Consider the following 25,708-nt stretch of genomic DNA (forward strand, 5'->3'; position numbering starts at 1 on the left):
TCTAACATGTTCTCCTGTAACAGTGCAGTATCAATACGCAGTCACAGTGATGTCATTTTCCCCCCCACTGGAAAGCAGAAGTATTGGTGAAGAACAGTGCTCTTCAGATGTGCTCTTCGAGACCTGTGGGCTACTGTGGTTCTCATCCCGCCTGAGCTCTTAATTCCTTTATCTAGTTAGTCACATTAACTGAATCAATTTAGCAATTTTCTCAGGTCTGCAGCGTCTAATGATTTAAAGATTAAACGGAGGACAGTATGTGAAAATCAGTGTTCCATAGTTTCCATGTCTACAGATAGATCAAACTATTAAGCCTTGTTGTCTTGCTCTGCTTATCATTCTTCTTAGTAATAATAACCGTTATTCTCTGCAGTCTCGCTATAGTGATATTTCCATATTGAGATGTTGCTCTGCTCTGTGTTCCAGCTACTCATCTGTCCTCCTGTAACTCGCTTTTTCTACGGCCGCCGGGAGCCGTTCCACAAGCTGCTGGTCCAAGGAGACTCTGCAGGGAGGCTGTCTCTCTGGAGCATCCCTGAAGCCACAGGATCGCAGCCTGAGTCGGGTTCTGCAGGTACTGAACCTCGTCGCATGCCACACAAGTCCCCTCTGCTCTCAGCCATCCCTGTGAAGAAGTGGTGTTGAAATCTGTCCTCACAATACCCTCTGCAATCAGCAAGTGTATTGCTTTGCTGCCCTCCATTATATCATGATTTTATTAGTTTACTGACTAAAACGTCAGCTTTAACTGAAATAAACAAATCATGATTGCACCGTTCACAAAAATCCAGCTCCTCTACTACTCCAAACCATTAGAAACACCCCCACACGATCACACCGTGACATCCACACTGACCTTTTGGACCAAAGTGCGGTGGAAGAACACGAAGAACAGACTGTTCCCCCCTCAGATCAGTGGCGACTACCCAAACCTTAAACCCTGGTGCACGCAATTCCCCAAGCATAGTGGACACACTTGTGGCCATGCCTCTGTGGTTATTGATCTCCTGGGGGATATTAGGCCAGATTTCTTGTCAGCATGTTTCTCTGTTCACTGATTTCTTCTCTGCAGTCTTCCATACAGTTTGCTTGGGAGATAATTGCCAAACTGGCAGGAGCTGAAAGAGAAATACTGCGGTTTGCCTTTATATACCATAACTATGGACTACAATATATGCTTTCTACACAGCACGTGGATTCTCCATTACAACTGGAGGGAGGCTTGATCCAATACGTACACAACATTCTATATGGGATCTTTTTGTCACACAGTTTTATTGAACTTCTACTGACAATGTTTATATATATATTTTCAAATGTGTTCGTCGTACTGTGATTATGGTAAAAACAAAATAAAGGACAAAACAAAAAAAACATTCAGTATGAATTTGGTCTGTTTTATGGATGTCTATTTGTATCCACTAGGTGGAGTAAGCGCCATGCATTTCAACAGTTTGGCCTTGACAGAATTATGAAAGAGCAAGACCACCCTTCTCTACGGAGTTGGCATTTTTTGTTTGTCAGTATCATGGCAGGGAACAGCGACAAACCTTAAACTCAGTCTTCTTATTTATAGGATAAAGGATAAACTGTTGCGAAAAGTCTACCAATTCCATTATGGAATATCACATTTAAAAAAATGTTTAAATGTTTTTTTAAATGCATTAAGCTGAATTGTTGCTTACTTGGGTGGTGCTGTCTTTGTGGAGTTTTTGGCAGGGTAAATAATAAATAGTAATAGACTTACATTTTTCTAACTTAATTGAAAAAGTACTATGTTGTGTCCATAAATCACTCGTTACTTTGGGGTTTTGACAGTCCTTTACTATAAATTCTTGTAAAAGTATTTGTCCGCATATTGAAGAAAAAGTGTGTTTTTACTCAACCAGTGTATTACCATTTTTAATTTGCATTTAATGGTATACTCTGGGGTAATTGTCAATGGGACTCAATCTGCAAACATTGGAAAAGGGCATTGGAGACGCCACCTAGTGGTGGTGTACTGCTGCTGCTGGAGTTTAAATCAGTGCTCTTCAAATCCAGCAGGTCTCTTTCAGTCATCACCTCCTAAACACCAGGGGTTACATGGGGACAGTCATGAAACTGGCCTTTTGGTATAGCTGGTTTATCACCTGTTTGGGGCTGTGCAGATCAGATGTGCAGTGTATGCATTCAGACTGCCTGGGACGACTGTTTGAATCAACACAACATTAATTAATCTAATTATTGGTGTAAAACCACTGATTTTAACAGCATTATCAATTTCTTAAAGTGCTGATGATTCAAAAAGGCCTATTAAACCTTAATGGGGTTCGGGCCCTCTGGCACGAGATTTGTGCACCACTGCTGCAAGTCCTTTAATTCGTTCAGTTTCCTCTTCACAGGCAGGAGAGTGAAGAAGCTGCACAGTGCGCTCTGTCTCACCACTGCTGTCTTGTTTCTTGCCTCTCTCGCAGAGCTTGACGTGTCTGCCTCGATCAGCCTTCAGGAGGCCTTTGACAAGCTCAGCCCCCGACCGGCAGGCATCATTGACCAACTGAGCACCCTACCCGGCTCCGAGGCCACCCTGAAGGTGACGGCCAGCGTCTACATCCCCTCCCATGGGCGCATGGTCTGCGGAAGAGAGGATGGGAGCATCGTGCTGGTCCCTGCCACCCAAACAGCCATCGTCCAGCTACTTCAGGGGGAGCACATGCTGCGCAGAGGTGCATTCGAACCCTGAGACACACAGGCTAGGAAAACTAACAGCAGGTCATAGCGATGGTTCCCAGCTTCTGTCCTAGTCAGCCCCACAGTGTCTTCAGTTTTCCATTCAAGCTCAGCTCCTAATTACATAATTGCATTGGCGGCTTTCTTATTTTTCAGCCATATTCTATTTCTACTACTAGACTATTACTATTGGCTTTGATAGTATGGTGTTTCTTACAGACTGGCTCTCCTCTCCTTCTCCCTCCTTCCCTCTCCTCAGGCTGGCCTCCCCACCGTATCCTGAGAGGGCACCGCAACAAAGTGACCTGCCTGCTTTACCCGCACCAGGTCTCCCCGCGTTATGACCAGCGCTCCCTGGTCTCGGGAGGGGTGGACTTCTCTGTCATTGTGTGGGATATCTTTACAGGAGAGATGAAGCACATCTTCTGTGTCCATGGGGGAGAAATCACCCAGCTCCTAGTCCCCCCAGAGAACTGCAGTGTGAGTTTGCCCCGCTGCCCTCTCTATAGCCTAATTGCCTTTCGATACGAACTTTAAGATGCAGAAATTCATGGTTTTCAGCTCCTTTTCTTGATGAGTCACACCATTTGTCTGTAAGTGGGATTAACCTGATTGTATTGTAGTTTCAAATTTGGCCAATCCAAGAATGGAAATGGTCAGTGGGAGTCAACAGAATGGGCATTGAAAGTCTTTAATGTCGAAGGTGGATAAGTATGGTATATGTTTCGAAATGAGAGAAGTTAAAATGTGTTCTTTTAGTGTTTAGCTTGTTACATGTTGAGTAGAAGCTAGCTGGAGAAAACAAAATTCTCCATAGTCATTTGACTCCTGTGGATTCTCGAGCACCTGCAGCTTTATAAGTTTGGCTGTTCCATCTGCATTGAACTCCCTGATAGTGGTTTTCCACTGACATGGTGCCCGTGCTGGTTCGGAGCCGGTGCCTAATCTGGAACCATTCCGCGCTTTTCTGCAAAAAAACTGGTTCTTGGCCGGCCTGGAGCCGCTTTAGCCGGCACCAAAAACTTGGTGGTCTGGAACCAAGGAACCAGTGACATCAGGGGCCGGGGGGTGGGGTAAAGTTGTCTACACAAAAAGTTATTTCCTGGAGTTCAGCCGCCATTTTTAAGATGTCAGCAGAGACGTGAGCAGTGAGGAGATTTTTGATAAAAAATGAGCGAAATCAGCAGCAGTCAGCGGGTCTGTCAGAGAGAAAAACTTTAGTAAAAAATATGATCTCACCAGGTCAACTAACTAGTTAGGAGTTGTCAAATGGCAGCAATGAGAGCAAGGAAAGACGTGTTACAGCAATATTATGATGATGGAGAGTTAATGCGATGATATAGATTGGATAGAAATATTGTTTGTTAATGGACAGATCATTAACTGGTCCTTATGGGCAGTTTCTTCCACCACTGGCAGAAATGCGGTGTTACGCCGAGTTCAGTGCCCCTACGAATCATGTGTCCCTGGTTGGTTTGCGCATGATTAATAATTTATGAATAAATTCATTTTCTTAACACAGGAGGCGAATTACACATAACATACATATTCTACAGTAAGAGAAAATCAAATACACAATAAGCGCTGTTGACAGCGCAGCGAGCGATCACACGCCAGCAGAGTGCTGACAATGTATTATTATTATGTATTTCTTAGCAGACACCCTTATCCAGGGCGACTTTCAAAACATAAGAACATTGTTGTGGTGTCTGGCAACAGGGACAATGCAACAGTGATTTGGGACCGTCATCAGAGACTTCATAAATAAGCAGAATTTCCCATCAAACCATGATGGCATTAACATCACCTGAGATCGTCCGACAGTTTATTGATTTTGCCCATGACTGCGCCGCAAATACCCCCAAAACAACTGCATTCATAATCAATAGGCTAGCGTATAGTCATTGTTTTTTTAACAAGAATATAAGTAAAAATACGCCACAAAATGAATGAAAATGTATCCACTCATACAAAGTGTATTCATAATAAACTGTATGCGCGGCGACGATGTTAACTCTAACTGGTATTGTATTCAATATAGTAAAAGTGTCTGACATAGCCAATGGGTGTAAATCCCTTAATGCATCTCAGTGTTTCCACCTGTGGACAATTTCCTGTGAACAAGGGAAGGATAAATAGTGTTCAATTTAATATGTTTTATATAGGCTGTATTTTATGATTATGAATGTGAAATTAATCTAGCATTTGAATTCCATGTAGCATCTTAACGTCCTCGTAATGAAGGAATGAGGGGGGAAACGCATATTAAGTCAGCTTATAAACAAATAAAAGAGTTATCTTAGCATATTTGTATAGTTGTATTATCTTTTCTGCTTGTCTACATGTGATCTCACGATTTTTTGTTTTGTTTTTTACAGTGTATTTGTGCTGTGTGTAGACACTGAACGAGTTTAATTTTGATGGTTAAATAGGGTTTCAAAGACGTAGTCCGCCTCGGTGGTGATTTATTATTGCCATGTGTTTCTCGACTTCTATCCCGTGCTTGGGAACGCCCACATCCAGTGACGTCAGCGTTCGGTTCCCAAACCGGTAGGAAATGCAGGCCGGTTCGTAAAAAGTTTAGCTGGTTCCAAGGCCGAGCACTGGCTCCGACTCCAACACCGGCACCATGTCGGTGTAAAAGTTCTATGATTGGTTTGATAGATGGACTGTAGGCATTCTGGGCTTGCAGCACAGAAGTCATAATGGTCATCAAGTTCACTAGAGTGGAGATTTCAAATTGAGAAGGAAAAGGGGTACAAATTGGACCTTCAAGAATACAGATCAACAGGTGTGGAAGGTTCTCTAGTCTGTGAGTGAGTGAATTTGAAGGAGTTGGATTTTTGCCTGGGTGGGAATTGATTCCTACACCTCCTGCAATCCCAGAAAGCATCCCTGGTTTCCTTGGGAAGAAACCGTGTCATGTGTGTGTCTTACTCCTCCCGAGAAAACCACCGCCTTGCATTGATTGACAGAAGCAATATTGGTGTCCATTACCCAGAGTAGTGCAAACTGTAAATAAACCTGCCTGAGAATTACTTTGGATTTAATGACCTGCTTAGTTATGCTGCTGGTTTATAGCATATCAATACTTGTACTTAAGGACTGGAGCATTTAATTGATATGTGAGAGGAGGCTGGATACTATATCTGTTGAAATCTATAATACCCAAGTGCTTAGTATACCTGCGCCTAGCAGCTCCCCCCTTGAACTGCCCACATTACCGTTGATTAAATCATAAAATCACCCTTTCGGCAGTTCAATACAAATTTGCGACCCCTTCAAACACTGTCCAGTTTGAAACAATGCTGACCGGGATTTTAAACGCTTTAAGAAACGCATCCCAGTTATTTGCATCAGTTATGCAAAACTTATTTTTTAATAGCCATTGATTAGAAGCCTCTTATTTATGTATTTTTTGGGGGAAGAATTCAGTCATTTGCACTATTAAACTCAGCTCTGAACATGTTCCAAATAATTGCTTTTTAATGGCAGTATAATGATAGTAATTAGTGAATCTGAATTTGATCTGCAGGAATAGCATCCACTTTGTTTTCTTAGATATTGTTCGCTCCGTCTCCTGCTTAAAGCCCTGGTTTCCCCCTGCTGTGCCCAACAGTGCTGCCATCAGTGGGTGTCACCCCACCTTGGCTATGTCACATTCTCACCTCAAATAGAATCTTCAACCTGTTGTGAGCATTTTAGTATATCATTTTAAACTTAAACTTTTCACCTCTTCCCAGAATTAAAATTAAATGTTGCCTGTAAGTTTTTAAGATTCAATTTTTAACATGATTATTTATATGAATTGACTTTATTGTGTTATTTGGATAGATTCTGAGAGTGGTGGGATTACATTTCTTATTTGTATTAAAGTGCTTGGGAAAAATAGCATGTTACTTAATTGAATTAACCTGTATACTTACCTGAATGAGTTTAAAGATAGAGAGTGATAGAGGCTCTAGCGAGCTTTTTAGTTGAACAGTTTTCCTATTTCTTCTCAGCTGTCTGTGTAGGTTGTGTTTCTATTATGAACACGCCTTTTAAATCATTGGTTTTAGGAGACTATAAATGTGTGCACTGCTTGAATGTAGAGGTGGAACTTCTATGTTTATTTGCATTTCCCATTTCTTATCAAGTTCGTTGCAAATTAAGGTGGAATTAATGTAGCTGATAATGGAGAGTTGAACTTGCACATCATATACAAATAGTGTAACGGTGTCAAAGCATCTGACAAAAAGGTTCTCGCCTGATTATTGGTTATGGTTAGCAATTTTCATGAAAACCCTCAGATGATCACACAAAGTACTAGAAGCAATTCATATAAACGCATTGGATCTGATTGCTACACTGCCTGGATTTTTAATGTATGTGTTTTCTGAAATTACAGCAGCATGCATCATATTACAGCATGTAACCACTGTTGTAAAGCTGTTACATGCAGGCTTTTTAACACTGAGCACCAAAGTGCTTTACTGATGAAGCGTGTTTCCACATGACCTCATTAGAGTGAAAGGCCCCATGTGAAGGAGTGGTATGAAATGCTGATGATAACGCCCCTGCTTTGTGGAAGTGCGCACTGACAGTGATGAAGAATGATGCATTCTCACAGCCCAAGTGCAGCTCCTCGTTGCTATTTTGTTGCACTGCAGTCTCTTGACAAGTCTTTCCATGGTCAGGCTTTTTATGGTAGTATATCAACACTGCAGAACATTGCTTTTCACTGGAACTTCAGTTTGCTTGCTGTTCACCAGTCTTCAGAGATTTTCTTATTTTAATTTTTTTAATAACTTTTCCTTTTGTTGTCGGCCTCATTTGTATCTCAGGTTGATTATAGTTAATTGTGTTTGCCTTTGAATAAATTTATTGTTTTTGGAATTCAGCCTTCTCGCTAAAGACCTGGCAATATATTCTTAAAACCTTAACTTCATATTCAGTTTACCACCATTTTTTTATTGATGAAAAGCAAACATCCAGTAGTACAAAATAAGAAAAAAACAAAACAAATTTTAGATATCCTCACTGCTTGGTGTTTTCTTCATTTGGAAACTATGGTAAAAATCTGATGCATATGGTCCTTAGAAGCATACTTGTAAACCAAGCAATTTATTTTTCCAGTTAGATTCCCAATTTAATGTCTCTTAGTTTTATTTAAGAATTCATCCTTCTGAAGACTTAGATTTGTAAATATATTTGTAAAACAAATAAACCACTTTTTCAAAATGCAAAAGTATTCAAAAGCTAAAAGTATATTATTTTTATAACTGCCCTGTCATTAAGCAGTTTTGGCAGCTATTTCCACTTAGAATTTTGCCTTGAATAGTTGAATAGTTTATTTTATTTATATTTTAGTTTTGTCTTGGCTTTGAAATCTTCAAAAGTCATTAAAGTGAAAAGAAAACTGAACAGAAAAGTCAGGTTATTATGCTTTTGCTGTTCCAGAGAAAAAACATGTCAGAATAGATTTTATAATGGAGACCTTAGAGACCTAGTTTATGATAAACCTCTGAGTGCTGCATTCAGAATTTGTGCTCAAAATATTAGTATCTGGAATAAGAGCCTGAGAGTATAAATAGACCATCCACACATCCTTTATTTCATTTTAAAATTACAGCTGAGGAATGCTTTTTATATGTCGAATTTAGCCATGTGTAGTCAAAACCATGATGGCATTTAAGTGTTGGGACTTCTTACAGCTCTCACACTGTTGGGCTTCCTTTTATATTTTGAATTTATTAGGTTAGCCAGCTCTTGTTTTTTAAGGTTTTCTTTATTGGTTTTTATGGGCTCTCTGTTCTGTTTTCCACTTTCATGTAATATCACAGAACCTCAAAAGGCTAGTAATGAAATGTGTCGGCAAACGATTGAATTATCTCCACCCCCTCCCCCAAAATGGAAGCAGTGTCTTGAAAACAAATATCTAGTCAATTTGAAAACAAAGGACTTTCCCATCACATTCATTGTGCCAAATGACAGAAATCTGATTTGATGGACAGCTTCTCAGTAATTGAACTTTATATGAAGGACAACTGTTTTTATTTAATTTTTAATTTTCATAGACATTTCTTCCAATCTGAAAGTAACAATGCATGTCAAATCGAGATGGCATTCTTTAGAATGAAGATTCCTTTCAGGTTAGACATTTTCTTAAATTCCTGTTTCTCATTCCTACAGCCTTTTACTTCATGCTAAGATGAACCACGACAAAGTATTTTAAATAGACTAACCGTAAAGGTGACCAAAATATTTAAATCTGTTATTCCAGTCTGAATGAATTTCAGTTTTCTACACAGAGCATTGTACTTTAAATTTGGTTAATTAATTAATTAACATTTTTGCTATTTAATACACATGAATGCAAAGGAGGATTTAACACATACTTAACTGCGATCCTCAAGGAACTGGTTTGAAGGATCTAGACACACGGGTTTGGGTTAAAAGGTAGGAGCATGTTTCTTCTAGTCATGGTGTCCAGCAGCATCTGATAGGACATTCTTTCTGTCCCTCTAGAACCGTGTCCAGCACTGCGTGTGCTCTGTGGCCAGTGATCACTCCGTGGGACTCCTCAGCCTGCGGGAGCGGAAGTGCATTATGCTGGCGTCGCGCCACCTCTTCCCCATTCAGGTGATCAAGTGGAGGCCCTGTGATGACTACTTGGTGGTGGGCTGCTCCGATGGGTCGGTCTATGTCTGGCAGATGGACACAGGTATGTATTCAACACAGGGCAGTCCCAGGCCATACCAATCCAATCCTAAACCACACATGGATTCAAAAGCACTTGCCCAGGCTCAACTAGAGCTTTCAAGATTGTATTCATCCCTGTTCATCAAGGTGAGACTTTTTAATCACAGCTCTGCCAGTTAAGTTCAGTCAGATTCACCTGTTCAGAACCTTTTCAGTCACTTGCAAACTGTCCACTGCCAAGGTGAAGAAGATCATAAATGGGTGTGTTTGACTGAAAGGAATATGGGGTCTTGCCTTGATGAACCATCTTAAAAGCATTTGCAACTGCATTTGAGCCTAATTACACCTACCATGAACCAATTTAATGGAATGGTCAAAATCTCTTTCCTGATTGTGTGAAATTTTGCCTTCAGTATACTCCATTTAATGATCTAATAATACCTAATATCCTTGTAATTGTTTTATATACATTTGGTTTTGACAACAGGTTATTTTCATTGACCTTATTCACTCAATGACTTCATGTCTATCAGTTGTGCTGAAAAAGGCACGGTAGGCATGGTCTTTGCTTGGTATCACAGGAATTGGTATGCACTTTTTCACCTGCCTTTATGTCCATCTGGAACTAATACATTTTTGCTAATTTCAGCTTGTGGGAGTTTTTATGCTAATTTTTTTCTATATAGGTACAGGCAGAACTTTTTGACTGCATTGATTCATCTGGTATTTGAAAGTTCTAAAAATGCAAAACAAAATTAAACCTAAATTGGACTTGACATGCTCGCTACAGGTCCTGAAGCATATTCTGAGGAGAGCTCTCTGTGTTTGATCGCAGAGCTGCCCGAGGCTTGTACTTAAGGCAGTGTACATTGGGAAAAATATATTTTCTTACAAAAATGTATCCGTGTACGTTTGAAAGATTTCACTTTTTCATCTTGCATCTTCTACCTAAGACACTGATACACAGACTTACATGGCTGTTTTCTTGTTGTTTTTGTCACAGAAGACTGATTTAGAAATGTCTTTATTTTGTTTAGGCTTCTGTGATGTTATTAGCGACTTACCATATTATTGTCGTAACAGTGTAAATGTACAGTATGTCCTTGTCCTTATGTCATCTCTTATCTTTAATATTTGATGGAAGCTGGACGATTTAATGCATTATTTTTCCTGTGCTGGCTATTTTAAACAGCCACAGCTTTACATTTGAATTTGAAGACTGATTGTCTTGATTGAAGAGCTCACCTTTCTTCTGCTGAAGGTTGAATATGTATAGCCAGCTCTTTGATTTGAGCATCTGATTGAAGATCCTGTGCTGTTTGTTTTATATTTATTTATATATTTTGAATCTCCATCTATATCTAATATCCATCTCCATCTTGTGTTTGTAACAGGCATTTGTTAATTGTTTTTCAAATATAGAACAGTTGGATCAAGATTTTTTTGCTGCTCTGTGCAGAGCATTTGCTTCCCCATCGATATAATTTATTCTCCTGAAACCTTGTTCTGTTTACAACTTAATATCATAATGTGTAAACAATAATGCTTCAAGAAAAGAAAACCTCTGATGACAGGAAGAGATGTAATTTTACAGAGCTACAGTGAGGGAAAAAAGTATTTGATCCCCTGCTGATTTTGTATGTTTGCCCACTGACAAAGAAATGATCAGTCTATCATTTTAATGGTAGGTGTATTTTAACAGTGAGAGACAGAATAACAACAAAAACATCCAGAATAAACACATTTCAAAAAAGTTATACATTGATTTGCATGTTAATGAGGGAAATAAGTATTTGATCCCCTATCAATCAGCAAGATTTCTGGCTCCCAGGTGTCTTTTATACAGGTAACGAGCTGAGATTAGGAGCACTCTCTTAAAGGGAGTGCTGCTAATCTCAGCTCGTTACCTGTATAAAAGACACCTGTCCACAGAAGCAATCAATCAATCAGATTCCAAACTCTCCACCATGGCCAAGACCAAAGAGCTGTCCAAGGATGTCAGGGACAAGATTGTAGATCTACACAAGGCTGGAATGGGCTACAAGACCATCGCCAAGCAGCTTGCTGAGAATGTGACAACAGTTGGTGCGATTATTCACAAATGGAAGAAACGCAAAATAACTGTCAGTATCCCTCGGTGTGGGGCTCCATGCAAGATCTCACCTCGTGGAGTTTCAATGATCATGAGAACGGTGAGGAATCAGCCCAGAACTACACGGGAGGATCTTGTTAATGATCTCAAGGCAGCTGGGACCATAGTCACCAAGAAAACAATTGGTAACACACTACGCCGTGAAGGACTGAAATCCTGCAGCGCCCGCAAGGTCCCCCTGCTCAAGAGAGCACATGTACAGGCCCATCTGAAGTTTGCCAATGAACATCTGAATGATTCAGAGAACTGGGTGAAAGTGTTGTGGTCAGATGAGACCAAAATCGAGCTCTTTGGCATCAACTCAACTTGCCGTGTTTGGAGGAGGAGGAATGACCCCAAGAACACCATCCCCACCGTCAAACATGGAGGTGGAAACATTATGCTTTGGGGGTGTTTTTCTGCTAAGGGGACAGGACAACTGCACCGCATCAAAGGGACGATGGACGGGGCCATGTACCATCAAATCTTGGGTGAGAACCTCCTTCCCTCAGCCAGGGCATTGAAAATGGGTCGTGGATGGGTATTCCAGCATGACAATGACCCAAAACACACAGCCAAGGCAACAAAGGAGTGGCTCAAGAAGAATCACATTAAGGTCCTGGAGTCTCCAGACCTTAATCCCATAGAAAATCTGTGGAGGGAGCTGAAGGTTCGAGTTGCCAAACGTCAGCCTCGAAACCTTAATGACTTGGAGAGGATCTGCAAAGAGGAGTGGGACAAAATCCCTCCTGAGATGTGTGCAAACCTGGTGGCCAACTACAAGAAACGTCTGACCTCTGTGATTGCCAACAAGGGTTTTGCCACCAAGTACTAAGTCGAAGGGGTCAAATACTTATTTCCCTCATTAACATGCAAATCAATTTATAACTTTTTTGAAATGTGTTTTTCTGGATTTTTTTGTTGTTATTCTGTCTCTCACTGTTAAAATAGACCTACCATTAAAATTATAGACTGATCATTTCTTTGTCAGTGGGCAAACGTACAAAATCAGCAGGGGATCAAATACTTTTTTCCATCATTGTACAAACATGTAGGAATGTATAGCAATGACAGTACTGGAATGTCTTAGAAACTGCTTGCTGTTTTTTTTTTGTGATTTTAGTATTTGGATTAATAATTTTAAGATGTTTTACTTTTTTCACAGTTTCCTTATTTCTCTTAATTAACTTTTAAATGCCTTAAGGACTCATAATTAAATATCGTTATGCATATCATCATGCAAGTCTTCTGCAATCTATTTATTGAATTGTCCTAAAGCCTTATTTCACTGATATATTGAATGGAACTACTAATTAAAACCTGCTTCAACTAATTTGTAAACTCAAATCAGACCAATGTGAAAATGAAATATTTTGGATAAACTATTTCTTTATATGAACACGTATATCAAAAGCAGCACGTTTCTTAAGCTAGTGAAAACTTTAGTATCCTTATTATATATTTGAATTCGTGTTTTTTACTCTCTTGGGTGTAGATGGGAGAATTTCATTGTCTTCACAGAACTGCTCTTTATATTGCAATTCAAACACAGCTGCCTTTTTTGAGAACATGTTCCATCATCCTTTTATCAGCTTTGTGCTTTATTCTTTTAAGTTTTTTAACCAATATAGGAGATATTAAGTGGTTAGAACTGCAATTTTATTGTCAGAGAAAACCAAAGCCCACTTTTATCCATTGATCACTTGTTTTGTCTAACCTCAAAACCTCACAATCGTAACACAATAATTTAATTTATTATTATAATTGTATATTTTGATGATTATGCCATTAAGTGATAGTTCCTGCTCTTCTGTTTTAACAACCCCAGTAAATAATTAATATGTGCCTTTGTCATGTTTGCACAAGGTTTCATTAAGCTACATGCCACTTCCTGAGACTGCTCTCATTTAAATTCACCCAGCTTTGTACTCCTTTGCGCTGCACAATGGAAACCAGGGGCCATGCACTTTAGAAACATTTTCTAAATATTGAATAAGCCTGATGCTAAAAGTCAGTATTTGTAACGAAATTAGGTGCATTAGCCTGTTTATGCAAGCTCTTAAAACTGGTTTTAAAGGAATGTTGCTGAGTAGGTCACAGCCTTTTCAGGGCTGATGAGGGGAACTCTGTCTGGATTTTTATTATCTAACTGGTCTGCATGGAAATCACATGGGAAGGAATTACTATAAAACTTGCTTCTTTTTATAGACTTATCAGGTATAGTATTTTACCCCCTGCAGGGTGCAGTTGATGACCCATTGTTTGTGTTGTTTTTTGTCTTGGTTATTCTACATTGTCATAGTTGGCAACCAAAGTATTTTAATTTCAAGAGCATTATTAACATGTATTGTCTTCATAACAAGTCACATAAATATAAATTAATCCATACACTAATTCGAATTAACAAAGAAATTAGTAAATTAAGTATGCATTTCTTTAATAAATTATTAAATTAATAAATATCAATATATCACCCATCCACCAATAGCAAATACAAACAACCTCTAACTCACATTCTTCTTCACCTAGACTAGCTCTGAATCAGCTGAGTTATCTTTAAGGGAAAATATGTGATATGGTCTCTATATTTTGAATTTGAGGCTGAAAGACCTTGGTGGGCTCTACAGTGATTCAGTCCTGCTTCCAGGATTTCTTTTGTCTTTTGTGTCTCTATATTATTATACACTTCTTGGCCGCTTGAATTCAGCCCTGGAGGACTACAAAGCCACACCCTTATTCCACTATTCTCCATGTCAGAGTGATGGCACACAAATGTAATGGAGTATTTCATAAAGTATTTTGAAGTCAGCATCTAAAAGTTCTGTCATAACAGGCCTCAGAAAAAGTTATTGTGATTTTAGTGTAGAGTGATTGATCTTTTAGTTTAAGCAGATGTAGAAATAAACCCCAAAAGTCTATTCATGATTTGCCTTGGATGAAGTCCACGCTAAATATAGTAATATATAGTAAAGTAGGTGAGCGTTTGGGGGTTTTATGAAGGTCTGAGAATGAGATGTAGTAGAAGAAATTGCGGGGTAGTAAAGTGTGAAATTAACAGCTCTGTGTGCTGATGCGTTGAATGGGTAATAGCACAGTGAACTGAAGTCCTCTATCAATGTGAGGAGCAGCCACAACCGTCTTGGAGTGAAAAGGGAGAATTCAGACTCCTTTACCTGTCCAATTCTCAGCCTATTTCGAAAACTGCCACTCGTTTGAGTTGATATTGAACAAAATCCCAATAGCGTCACAGTTCACAGAAAGCGGTGTAAACTTTCCTTAGTTGAGGGCAAAAAGGAGACATTTCAACTGGTTTCACTCTTGACCTCAGCCAGATTCAAACTGGAGGAGAAACCAATGGAGATGTACACCAATTAAAACAATGCAGTAGTCTACTGAAATATATATATAAAAAAAAAATCCACTTTGAGGTAACTGGTTTATCTTACCTTTTAACCTGATGTCCTTCTTAATGCACTTAAATAGGAATACTCCATTGCACTTTACATATTTTTGTTTCTTTGGAATAATACTTTTTTTTTTTTTCATTGCTTAGTGAAAAGCATCTTCAGTAGCTACAAGTAGCATCTACAATATTTATTTGATTTGTTTTTTCAGCCCCCACATTGAAAGTGTGGTGTAGGTTGTATGAATCAAAGGGATATTCGTATGCCATCTCTATGAAATTTCAGGTTGTAATACAACAATGTGAAAAAGTCCAAGGAGGGTGAATACTTCCTATTGCCACTGTATGGTTTAGTTAAAAATATTAGGGTTAAGAATATTCCGCATCATATTTTCAGTCCCTTAGACCTTATCCCTTATATGTCTTGGCTAGGTCTGCCAGCTTTGCAGAGTGTTTGTGTATGTGTGTGTGAAAGTGACTGCAAAATGCAAAATGGGTTGCATTTCAGGAATCTCTGTCTCCATTTCATTAAAATTGCTGCATGTATAGGGTTCATTGGTCACATCACCAGAGATGTGTTAAGAAAAGAACATTTAATGATATGAATCTGATGGCCTTTCCACGAGACTGGTGAAATTAGAGTAGTTTCTGAGCCTGTGCTGTTCCTCTCAGGGGCCCTGGACCGCTGTGTTATGGGCATCACTGCAGTGGAGATCCTGAACGCCTGCGACGAGGCTGTCCCGGCCGCCGTCGACTCTCTCAGCCACTCGGCCGTCAACCTCAAGCAGGCCATGACTCGCCGAAGCCTGGCTGCCCTAAAGAACATGGCCCACCACAAGCTGCAGACGCTTGCCACCAACCTGCTGGCCTCCGAGGCTTCTGACAAGGTGAGCTGTCCCCTGCGCAAACATGGGTTTGACTGCATTTGCAATGACTGTGTTCACCTTTGTGATCATCATGGCGAGACCTTGTAATCCCATCTCTACAATTCCAAATAAATCGTCTCATACCTGTGCATGATCTTCTTTGAAGGGGACATTTTGGAAATAGTTTAATTGCTTCTGAAAATTAGTTTTGACTGAACTACTCCCACAGTGCTCTTAATATGCAGTCCTCCAGGGCCACAATGCAGCAGTTTCTAGAAGTTTCTTTAAAACCTCACCTGCATTCAACCTATGACGTATTAAGAGCTCAGGTGGAATGATAACCAGAAGCACCATGGGCTTTAACTACTGGAATTGGTCAATGTGAAATATATACACATGTACAGTATAATTAGTTATACAGCTAATGGATCACAATATAAGTATAATACACTAGATGCCCCTTATTTTAATCTGAATAGCAAGTGCATCCTTCAACAGTTTCTGACAAGTGAAAAACGTAAAGGATTAACTTGCTGTATGTATGAGCTCTAGTTTAACATTTTATACAGATAGAAATATGTTGCACTTATCAAAGAGACTAGGGAAGGCAGTTACACATTAAATGCATTTATTGACAAGACATGCCCAATACAAATTACAGGTAAAACATGTACAGAAAAGATATTAAAAAAGAAAGACGATAAGTTGCATTTGTTAGTTAAGAGGTCAGGTGGAAAGAAAATCTGTGACCCTCCCATACCAGGATTCCACACCAGGAAAGTGTCTTTTTGTTGGTTCATAGATTATGTATGTATTCACATTTTTTTATTTTTTGGTAATAAGAACTACAAACACGGAGTTCTCCATATTTTTTCCACATGGCCACTTTTTAAATTTTTTTTTATGAGATTATAATCCATATAAGCATGTACTTTAGAAATAGCATTTTATGTTTATGGTACATTTTGAAACTGCATTAGTCAACTGCAGTCTTGTTTTTTAATAACATGTTCAGCACTTACCCAGGACTGATTCCTGACTGGTGTGTGTCCAGTTAAAAAACAATTAGAGATTTCAAAAGAAGGAGCAGAAGAAAAGTAGGGAAAAAAAATGAAATGAGCTGAGCGATGGAGGGGATAATCGCTTTATGAAAAATGCATGCCGTCTATCTCGTTGGGGAATTCAGTTGGCTGTCTGCTGTACAACCATTTCAGGCGGCACTGCAAGATAGTGGCTCTTCCAAGCAATTAGACAAGGAAATGACACCCCCATTTGATAACATAGTGTCCCCTATTGCTACTAGAAAGGATATAACGGGGGAAATGACTATCAAATAGCTAGAAAACTGTCTGGAGAGGAGTTAAGTTAATGTAGAGTGTGCATGTGCTGTGTGTAATATCCCCTTAGAAGTTCTGTGTTGTCTCTCCTATTTGTCACATAAGACACATGTGCTTTATATGGTTGTTAGGCAGTTCCTTGTCATTCTCTGCCTTTCCCTTTCTAAAATGTTTTTGCCCACTTCCAAAATGTATGGTTTGATATTTAAAGTTTGTTCGATGAGAGAAAAAAAAAAAAGCCAATTTTAGCTTTCAATGTTGGTACTGACAACTCCGTTTTCCCCTTGCTACTTCAGAGACTAGAGAGCAGGATTGGTAAATCAGAAACAATCCACTGCCAGCTTTTCAGCTTATGATGGGTGTACAACATAGGTACAGTGTATTGATGCATGCAAATACTGTTGCAAGCGGCAACTTAAATATACACTACTCCTATGGATCTGCACACAGATATAAAGTGTTAACTGAATGTAAAAATGTCATGATGCTCTGCAGATGTACAAGTATCCCAGCGAGTCAGAGTACCTGTAGGTTGCCTTGTGGATCTTTGTATGGAAAAACTTGACAATTCCCCTTAACTGGGGTTATTTTGTAGACATCGTCAGTGGTTTTAATAGCATTGCATACAGTGATCTACATAAATTTAATATTACAATGATAATGAAAATGGTATGAAAATTAATGCACACATTAGTCCGTAAAATTATGATAAAGTATCAAGGAAGAATAGAATGGTCCACAGGTACAATCTAACTTTAAGGAGGTGTCGAACCCTGATAAGACACTGTGCAGTGTTAGTCCTGGCAGTCATGATAGATTTATCCTCTTCCCTTTTTCAGTTCCGCTCATGTTATAATACATGGATTAGCATTTACTACCCAGAGAATGCCCAGGCCTGTGCATAACATGATAACATGCCTGGAAACACATGGGGAATGGGTGGCAAAGTGTTACTCTGCCCAGGACACTCATTCTTTGTGCCACATTGGAAAAAAACATTTTTTACTGTGAGCTGAGGGCTCACTGCCACTGAGGGCTGCCTTCCTGCTGGGACACAGTTTTGATACATATCCCTTGCCTGTAAACGTTTAGGGATTTTCCAAAATATAGCCCTGTTTTCTTTTCACTATCTTCTCACACACACACACATGTATATATAAAATATTTATTGAGACTTATCTGAGTTAAGTTTAAGACAATGCACTAGTTAGAGCTCATCTGGATACTGTGTACAGTTCTGGGCTCCACACTTCAAGAAAGATATATCGCTGCTCTAGAGGCAGTTCAGAAGAGAGCAACCAGACTTATTCCAGGTCTGAAGGGAATGTCCTACTGAGAGACTGAGGTACCTGAACCCTTTCACCCTGGAACAGAGGAGACTACATGGGGACTTGATCCAAGTCTTCAAAATCATGAAAGGCATCGGCCACATCAAACCAGAGGAGCTTTTCCAGATCAGTAGGGACACACGGACCCAGGGACACAAATGGAAATTGGGCTTCAAGGCAATCAAGACGGAAAACAGGAGACACTTGTTCACACAGCGAGTCGTCACAATCTGGAACAAACTCCCCAGCGATGTGGTTGAAGCGACAATTTGGGAACATTTAAAAATAGCCTGGATAGGATCCTTGGATCACTCAGTTATTAATGGACACCAAACGAGCACGATGGGTGGAATGGCCTCCTCTCGTTTGTAAACTTTATGTTCTTAAATTCCGTAATCAGCGAGGATAATCTGATGGAATCTTCTTAGGTGCCTCGTCATCTCCCACTTTTTGACTCCACACACCTTTCTTTAATCTGCTGTTAATCAGCTGTTGTGATGTGCTGCTTTACAAGAGGTATACAAGACTGTATCAGGTACATTGGGATCCCACGAGGTAGTGGATACAGATTCCTGCCTTACCAATTTATTTGTAACATGGTAAAAAATAATCAGATTTTTGGATAAAGTAAAAGTATCCTGTATTGTTCTCTGTGCAGTGGAATGGACTGCTCCTCTCTCTCTCTATATGTATATACACACACAACACACACATTGTTTATATACATGTATATATGTATTAGCTTGGGCTGGTTGCATTGTGCATTAAAACAACCATCAGCCCTCAGCTTTTTTCTAACTGCATGTCAATCATCATTTCCATTGATTTCAAGTATGTGCCCAGTAATCGGCCTTAAACGTTAAAATCCGATCCTGGTTGTTTATACATCTACGTAGATGACCTTTCTTCTTCCATTCATTTTTTCTAAACTGCATTCAGTTACACCATGAACCAAGACATGAGGAGTCTTGACAGAGATATGGTTAAATCACAGTGTCATATGTTTATGGTGTTTTCGAGCAAGATTTTTTCTCTTCCTCCTCCTGGCTGTATTTTCATTTGAAACTAATAAGATGTCCTATGTATTTTCTCCCCATTTTTTTTTTTTTTCCTCGCCCTTTCATGCCTCTATTGTTGTAATTTTTAAATGGCGGATCGGGGGGAGGGCTATTGCCGAGAGACCAGCTCGTTAAGACCAAAAAGTGGGAAGCAAGTGATAGATGACCTTAAACGATAGCATGAGTGTGGCTTGCTGTCTGAGCCTCTGAACAAAGGGGAACCTAAAGCTTTTTTTTTTCTCTCCCTGCTACCCCCCGCCTTTCCTCACACTGACAGTGTTACAGGATTCTTGACCTTTCCTCTTGCCTGCTGCACATTTGGTCTAATTAGTTTGATCTTCCCTGACTGTGAGGCCGCTACTGCAGCTGGCCGTTCAGTGACCTGGTGGGATGAAGGAGTCTTGGCTGATTACTCTGCACCTATGATGAGTGCTGGAGGCAGAGGGAAAGGGCTATGGGGGGGCAGAAGGGGGATCAAGCTAAAGTCTGGGGGCTGCCATGGTTTACAAAGGCTCCAAGCGAGATCTGAAAACAGAATGAGTAAATTAATGGTGGAGATTTTACATGACTCATTTTATTATTAATGAATTGTTTGTTTGATGGGCTGATAATTCAAACCAAGAAGAAGTATAACAAAGAACAGTGCAAAAGTAGGAGAGTGCTACATGACTCTAACAGATGTATACATAGATGTATACAGTTTATACACTTCGCAGGCGTCACATGGAAAAGAGAAGCTGTGGATTGAAGCAAGTGGAAACGTCTTGGGGAGGCCTTCCTCCAGCAGTGGATCGATATAGGCTGATGGTGATGGTGGTGATATATATGTATTTATTGTCATGAAGGACCATAATGGAACTCTTCAGACCTCATTCTGAGATGTCTCTGTAGCTCCATAATACAGGTCCATGTACAAGGATGTACACTTGGTAGCTTGAATACCAGTGGTCTCTGGTGCATTCCAGTTTAGACTGGCCTTTGCAAAACATGGCATATAATACATATCTCTATCAGGATATGAGCGGCTTTAGCAAGCTAAGCCTCAGGCCTCTAGAAATTTGGCTTTTGCTTAACTTGTAAAAGGACAGATTACTACATTTAAAATCTCTCATTGGTTGTTGTGTTCTGCTGTTTGTTTTTGATGCCTTTATCTTCCCATGTATATAATGTGTGCCCTTTCTATATATTTTATAAGGGCTTTTCTAATAAGCTGAATCCGTCGTCTAGCATCTGAAGTTTGTTCTTAAACATTAATTCTTAAAATACATTTCAGAAGGAGGGTAGGAGTGTTGCCTTGTGGAAGTGAGGGCCACCTTTCTAATTTTGACAGGAGGTGCTACAGGAGCCTCTTTGGGATTCGAATGACAGCTGGTGTGGCTGCAGATTTACCCCAATCTGCTCCATAGAGAATCATGAAAACAAAAAATTGATTTAATTTCACCCAGGCCTCTGTGAATGCCAAGAGAACTAAATGGTTTCTACTCCTGTTCAGCAAGATGATGAGATTGGGCTCTGCCATTTATTTAGGAAGCATACGACATGCTTATGGTGAAGCCTAGCCTCAGTGTTTGAATTGGTTTGAAAAGAGGGTGTCATCATAAAGTGTCTGAAATCTGATCCCTGCAATTAATTGGCCACTTGGCTTATGAAGAAGTATAATAGGGTAACGGGATAACCTGGAGCTCTTTCATTTTTGACTGTTTGTTTTTTGTAAGTTGTCATGTGCTACGGTTTCTTTAAGGTTAAACTATTGGAACAGTCTACCCCATTCCACTGTAGCTCTAATGTAATGTAAGGCAATTGTATTCGTAGGATGTGCAGTGCTAAATGTGGCATAGTTAATCAGTGGGTCAATACTTCCTTGTTTTGAAATGTAACATCTGTGTCTGGCTTTGTAAATGCATTTTGTGTTGAATAGACATGAAATATTTGGTAGATTGTTTTGATAGGTCTATACAATAATGGTCAAAGTAATCTGCTTTGTCACATTTGTGTGGTTTGGCTATATGATTTTTTAATCAGCTTTCACTTGGGATTAGGTTCCATTATTATATGTAATTTATATTGGTTATAGGATAGCTAGTATTCCCTGGATTTGTATTTTTCCATAGGGAATATATTTGTTTAATTTCATGGTCAGATTATACTGAAAGCAGTTATGAAAAGAATCAAGATGGTTACTTCATCCTCACTCCTCACATTTTTTTTTTTTAGTCTTTGAAATAAATTGCTAAATCTTTACAGACAAGCTGGATCAATGGACATTGCAAAGATGCATCAAGCACACATGCCTTTGTGGCTTTTCAGACCTTGCCATTTGTAAGGCATGATTAAAAAAAGAAAAATCTGAGATTTTATTTTTTTCCCTTTGGCCCTCTATCAAGGCTGCTGAAGTGCAATTTGAGTTACTGTTTCTTGGTCTCCACGATTACAGTAAGTGTCAGTGTCTGCAGTAAAACAGCTGGATGAAATTAAAAGGCCCTCTTCTCAGCCCACAATCTGCCCAAACCATCCAGCTTCTTTCTTCAGGTAATATCCCATCACTCCCAGTGACAGGATAATTCTGCACTGACTGCTAACACGGCAATAGCTCCTGTCAAAACAAACCATTATTTCACGAGATAAAAACGACAACAGGACCAAATACAGCCCTTTACGAAGGTAATAACACATAATCACCATGGAATGCTTGCACTTGCAATCATCCCGGCCTCCTCTCTTGTGTTTGATCTGCACATTCCACCTGAGTCAGGTGATCCCAGCTGCTGGTGCGTGCTCTCATGGCAGAGTCTGTGTGTGCTGAGAACACAGCCAAAGAGAGAGAACTACATTTGTCCCAAAAAAATGATCGATGCCTTTATAACTGGAATCAAAATTTATTAGGGAATTTGCAATGTGAAGCTGCTGAGTTTGTATGATTTGAGTACCACCATCAGCAATATTTTTAGTGTTCACTTTGGATTCTTACATTGATGTTAGTGCTTCCAAGTATGATTCGGTAGAAACATTTTATTGCTTCGTAGGCCCGTGATGGTTTTCGTTGATTTTGTTGTAAAGAACAGGAATAGCCAGAGTACTATAGGATATTCACAGTATTGCTCATTCTCTCTTCAGCTCATCTTTACAAATAGTCTGACTGTACTGGGGGCTACAAGCACTTCTGTGCAGAATTGCAAACTTCCCTCTTGATTGTAATCAAAATGAGTAAGGAATTTGTGTGTGTTTTTGCTTTGTTTTGATGTTTTGCATAAACACCAGTAGTGGATTATTTATCAAACTGTAATTTACTGTAGTAATTCCACAGAGTAAAAACTGAAACATTTTGGTCAAAAGACTTGTGTTGTGCTCTGATGCTCATTAAGCCTTTTTTAAATTTTATACTCATGGACGTCTGTCTTTTGTCATTGACCAGCAAGTTAATGGCACTGTAAAGCCTTTCGTCTGAGAACTGTTTATGTGCTACTATGTCTTTAGCATTAATAAACTGAGTTTTCTCAATCTCCACGCTAGTTAAAGGAGCAAATCTCATTAATAATGTAGTGGTGTTTGTGGTCAGAGCTTTCAGTCCGACTGCTGTCACAGACACCCCCTCTGAAAGCCCGATCCACACCCACAAATGAGCCACAGACCCATCATGCCAATAGGCAGGTCTTGTACATTGTGTTCAGGCGCCTGTTATGTCACTCCCCTAGACTTAAGAGTGTATTCAGATGAGATACTCTATATCTGTATCCAAATGTCTGTTAAAGCCAAACCAAAACAATTAAGCTAATAAGAATATAATTTACACATCTTATGATATTTATATTCTTGAATGTTGTCATTGTTTTATTATACTTGCAACTTATTACAAGAATGGTTCTACAATACTTTGTATATGTTTACAACATTACACAAGTGCAGATATATCATAAGTGCAACACACAAACCGAATGACATGAATTGAGTGGGCAGCTGTGTAGAATAGATCAGGGGTCAGACATAGGAGGAAGAAACCTGCGATCTTCAAATATCGTCCTAACAAATTGGTTGAGAGGCAGTACGGGGTTATTGGAGATGGTACAGCCCTGCTATTCGCCAAGTTCATTTTTAGTTTGTAACAAAATAAAAAAAATAAAAAAATCTGAAGGAGATATTCCTGTGTTTCTGAGGAGCACTTGGATTGTGTGAGGCGGCCCCTCAACAGTCTGTAATGAGAGAGCTTTCCCCAGTAAACGCACTGCCCTTGGATCTCACAGCCACAATGTGTTTATAATTCACATGCTGTTGCTCCTCAGATCCCCTTTCCCCTCCGCCTGCAGCTGTACTGAGCAGGAGATCTGTATTTGATGAAAATGATGATGATAATAAAAATAGTCCTCCTCTGTCCGAGAGTCCTGTGATTGAATTGTGTGTTGTTATTGTATGTCTTCCGTACCCACCAAAATCAAATTTGGGAATTCATCTTTTCCACGAATGGCCTTTAGAGTCATCCCGGCTCCTTCCACTCACCCCCATCCCTTCCTTTTGCCTGATTCTTTTTTCCAAACCAAGAGACTGCTCCCCAGTTTAGATTGTGCTGAGATTAAATAAAAAGCTCATGTCTCGAGTGTGGTTAAGAAGAATGCTGTACGTGCTCTTCGCTTCCTGTTGCCCTGTGGAAATTGAGTCTCCCACAGAGTACAGCAAAGAGGAGAGCATTTTCCTTTCAGACCCATTCCTAGATGCAGGAGGAATGGAAGAAAATGGTTATTTGCTTTTCACCTCAATTCCCTTTTCTCTTTTTTTCAATTGATCAACTGAAATTCACTCCAAAGAAACACTTGAGCAATGTGCACTTTTTTGTTTGTAGAGCTGTAGAGCTTTGTGATATTAACAGGGCAGGACTGTGCAGGGCAGGTTGTGCAGCATCATGTTTTTTTCATAGCAAATGGGCCTGAAACAAACGCACAATCGGGTATTTTTTGCAACAGGATTTTTTTTTAACCGAAGATTTAATCCCTAATTTCTAGTTTTGGTTTGTTGCATGGTAACCACTTCATAAATATACTGAAAAAACATGATAAAATAAATACGTACATAAATGTATAGTATTTGCACAGGCAACTGGATATAAATCCTTCCAAATGCATTGAAAATCACAATTTTCACCATGTTTATTGTGTTCCTTTTGGCCTGCTTTAAGGGAGCTCCTCCTTTCACTTGCCTGGTAGAGTCCTGGCTGGTGAATCACAGGGTCAGTGGTCAAAATGTGGCCCACTGCAGCCGAGCGTGAAAAGTAATGCACTATTTCAAGCCTTTGTTCACCTGCTGTGACTACATGTGGGCTGTAGAGGGCAGCCTTTCTCCATGAACCAATCCAGGCCTTGGAAGAATTGCTTAATTTGAGCCTTAATAAATTGGGGGGAGAGCGAGTGAAAGAGAGAGAGAGAAAATAAATGAAAAATAAAGCAAAATAAGGTGACGCCGTTCAGACCACACCACACTGGCTAGACGTATTGAATTCTGACAGAATGTCCCTAATAAGCTTTGTGCTGAAATGGACACTGAAAATTTGGATATGTTTAGTTAGGTATGTTAAGGTCTCGAAGAAAGAATCCTTTTGTGTGATGTTGTACAGACCTGTTTTTTCATTTTATTTTTTTGTAATGCTCCGTCTGAGTGGCTTTGTCTTTCTTTCTTCAAAGAGTGAGTGTGATGGGGTTGCAGGGGCTGGCTACAGACAAAAGCCAGGGTCACAAAGACATTTTTCACACCTCATTGGCAACAGATTTGTTTTACCCCTTTTATTAGTATTTTGTTATAAGACCCATTCCCAAATAAATAAATAAATTGTTAGATGGATAAATAAATTAAATCCCCTTGTGGTAATTGACTGATAGTGTGTGAGTGCCTGTTTCAGCCACAAAAAGTTCCAGAGGAGGCTCTTACAGTAAGGTTTTGAGCTGGAAATCAGTTCATCTATTACAATATAGTCTCTCCGTGCATTGTACTGTTTGACTTGCTTTCCTTTATCAAAGACTTTTAAGAAAGCAGTAAGTTCGTCTTGGTTCTCTTTGGTAATCCCGTTCAGGGCAGGTTGTCTCCTCTAGCTGATATGTCAAATGAGTCTCTAGAGTCACCTTGCATATCTAAGGTGTTTCAGGCTGGGATGTGACTGTAGAAACATAGAGCAGGGCTTTGATATAAATTTGAATACCTGATACCGAACAT

The 25,708-nt window shown here is 39.6% G+C and overlaps 1 protein-coding gene across 2 annotated transcripts in view; it reads left to right on the top strand.

Moving 5' to 3' along the window:
* The window catches only part of wdr7 (WD repeat domain 7), a 207,983-nt gene that overhangs the window by 16,578 nt on the left and 165,697 nt on the right, over positions 1–25,708 (top strand). For both annotated transcript variants that reach the window (XM_066710923.1, XM_066710924.1), the window contains exons 10-14: positions 427–574; positions 2,457–2,705; positions 2,969–3,189; positions 9,220–9,415; positions 15,600–15,814. In XM_066710923.1, coding sequence (XP_066567020.1) covers positions 427–574; positions 2,457–2,705; positions 2,969–3,189; positions 9,220–9,415; positions 15,600–15,814 — 1,029 coding nt within the window. The remainder of the gene's footprint in view (positions 1–426; positions 575–2,456; positions 2,706–2,968; positions 3,190–9,219; positions 9,416–15,599; positions 15,815–25,708) is intronic.

This window comes from Amia ocellicauda, chromosome 8 (assembly GCF_036373705.1).
Source record: "Amia ocellicauda isolate fAmiCal2 chromosome 8, fAmiCal2.hap1, whole genome shotgun sequence".
In the NCBI taxonomy this organism is placed as follows: domain Eukaryota; kingdom Metazoa; phylum Chordata; class Actinopteri; order Amiiformes; family Amiidae; genus Amia; species Amia ocellicauda.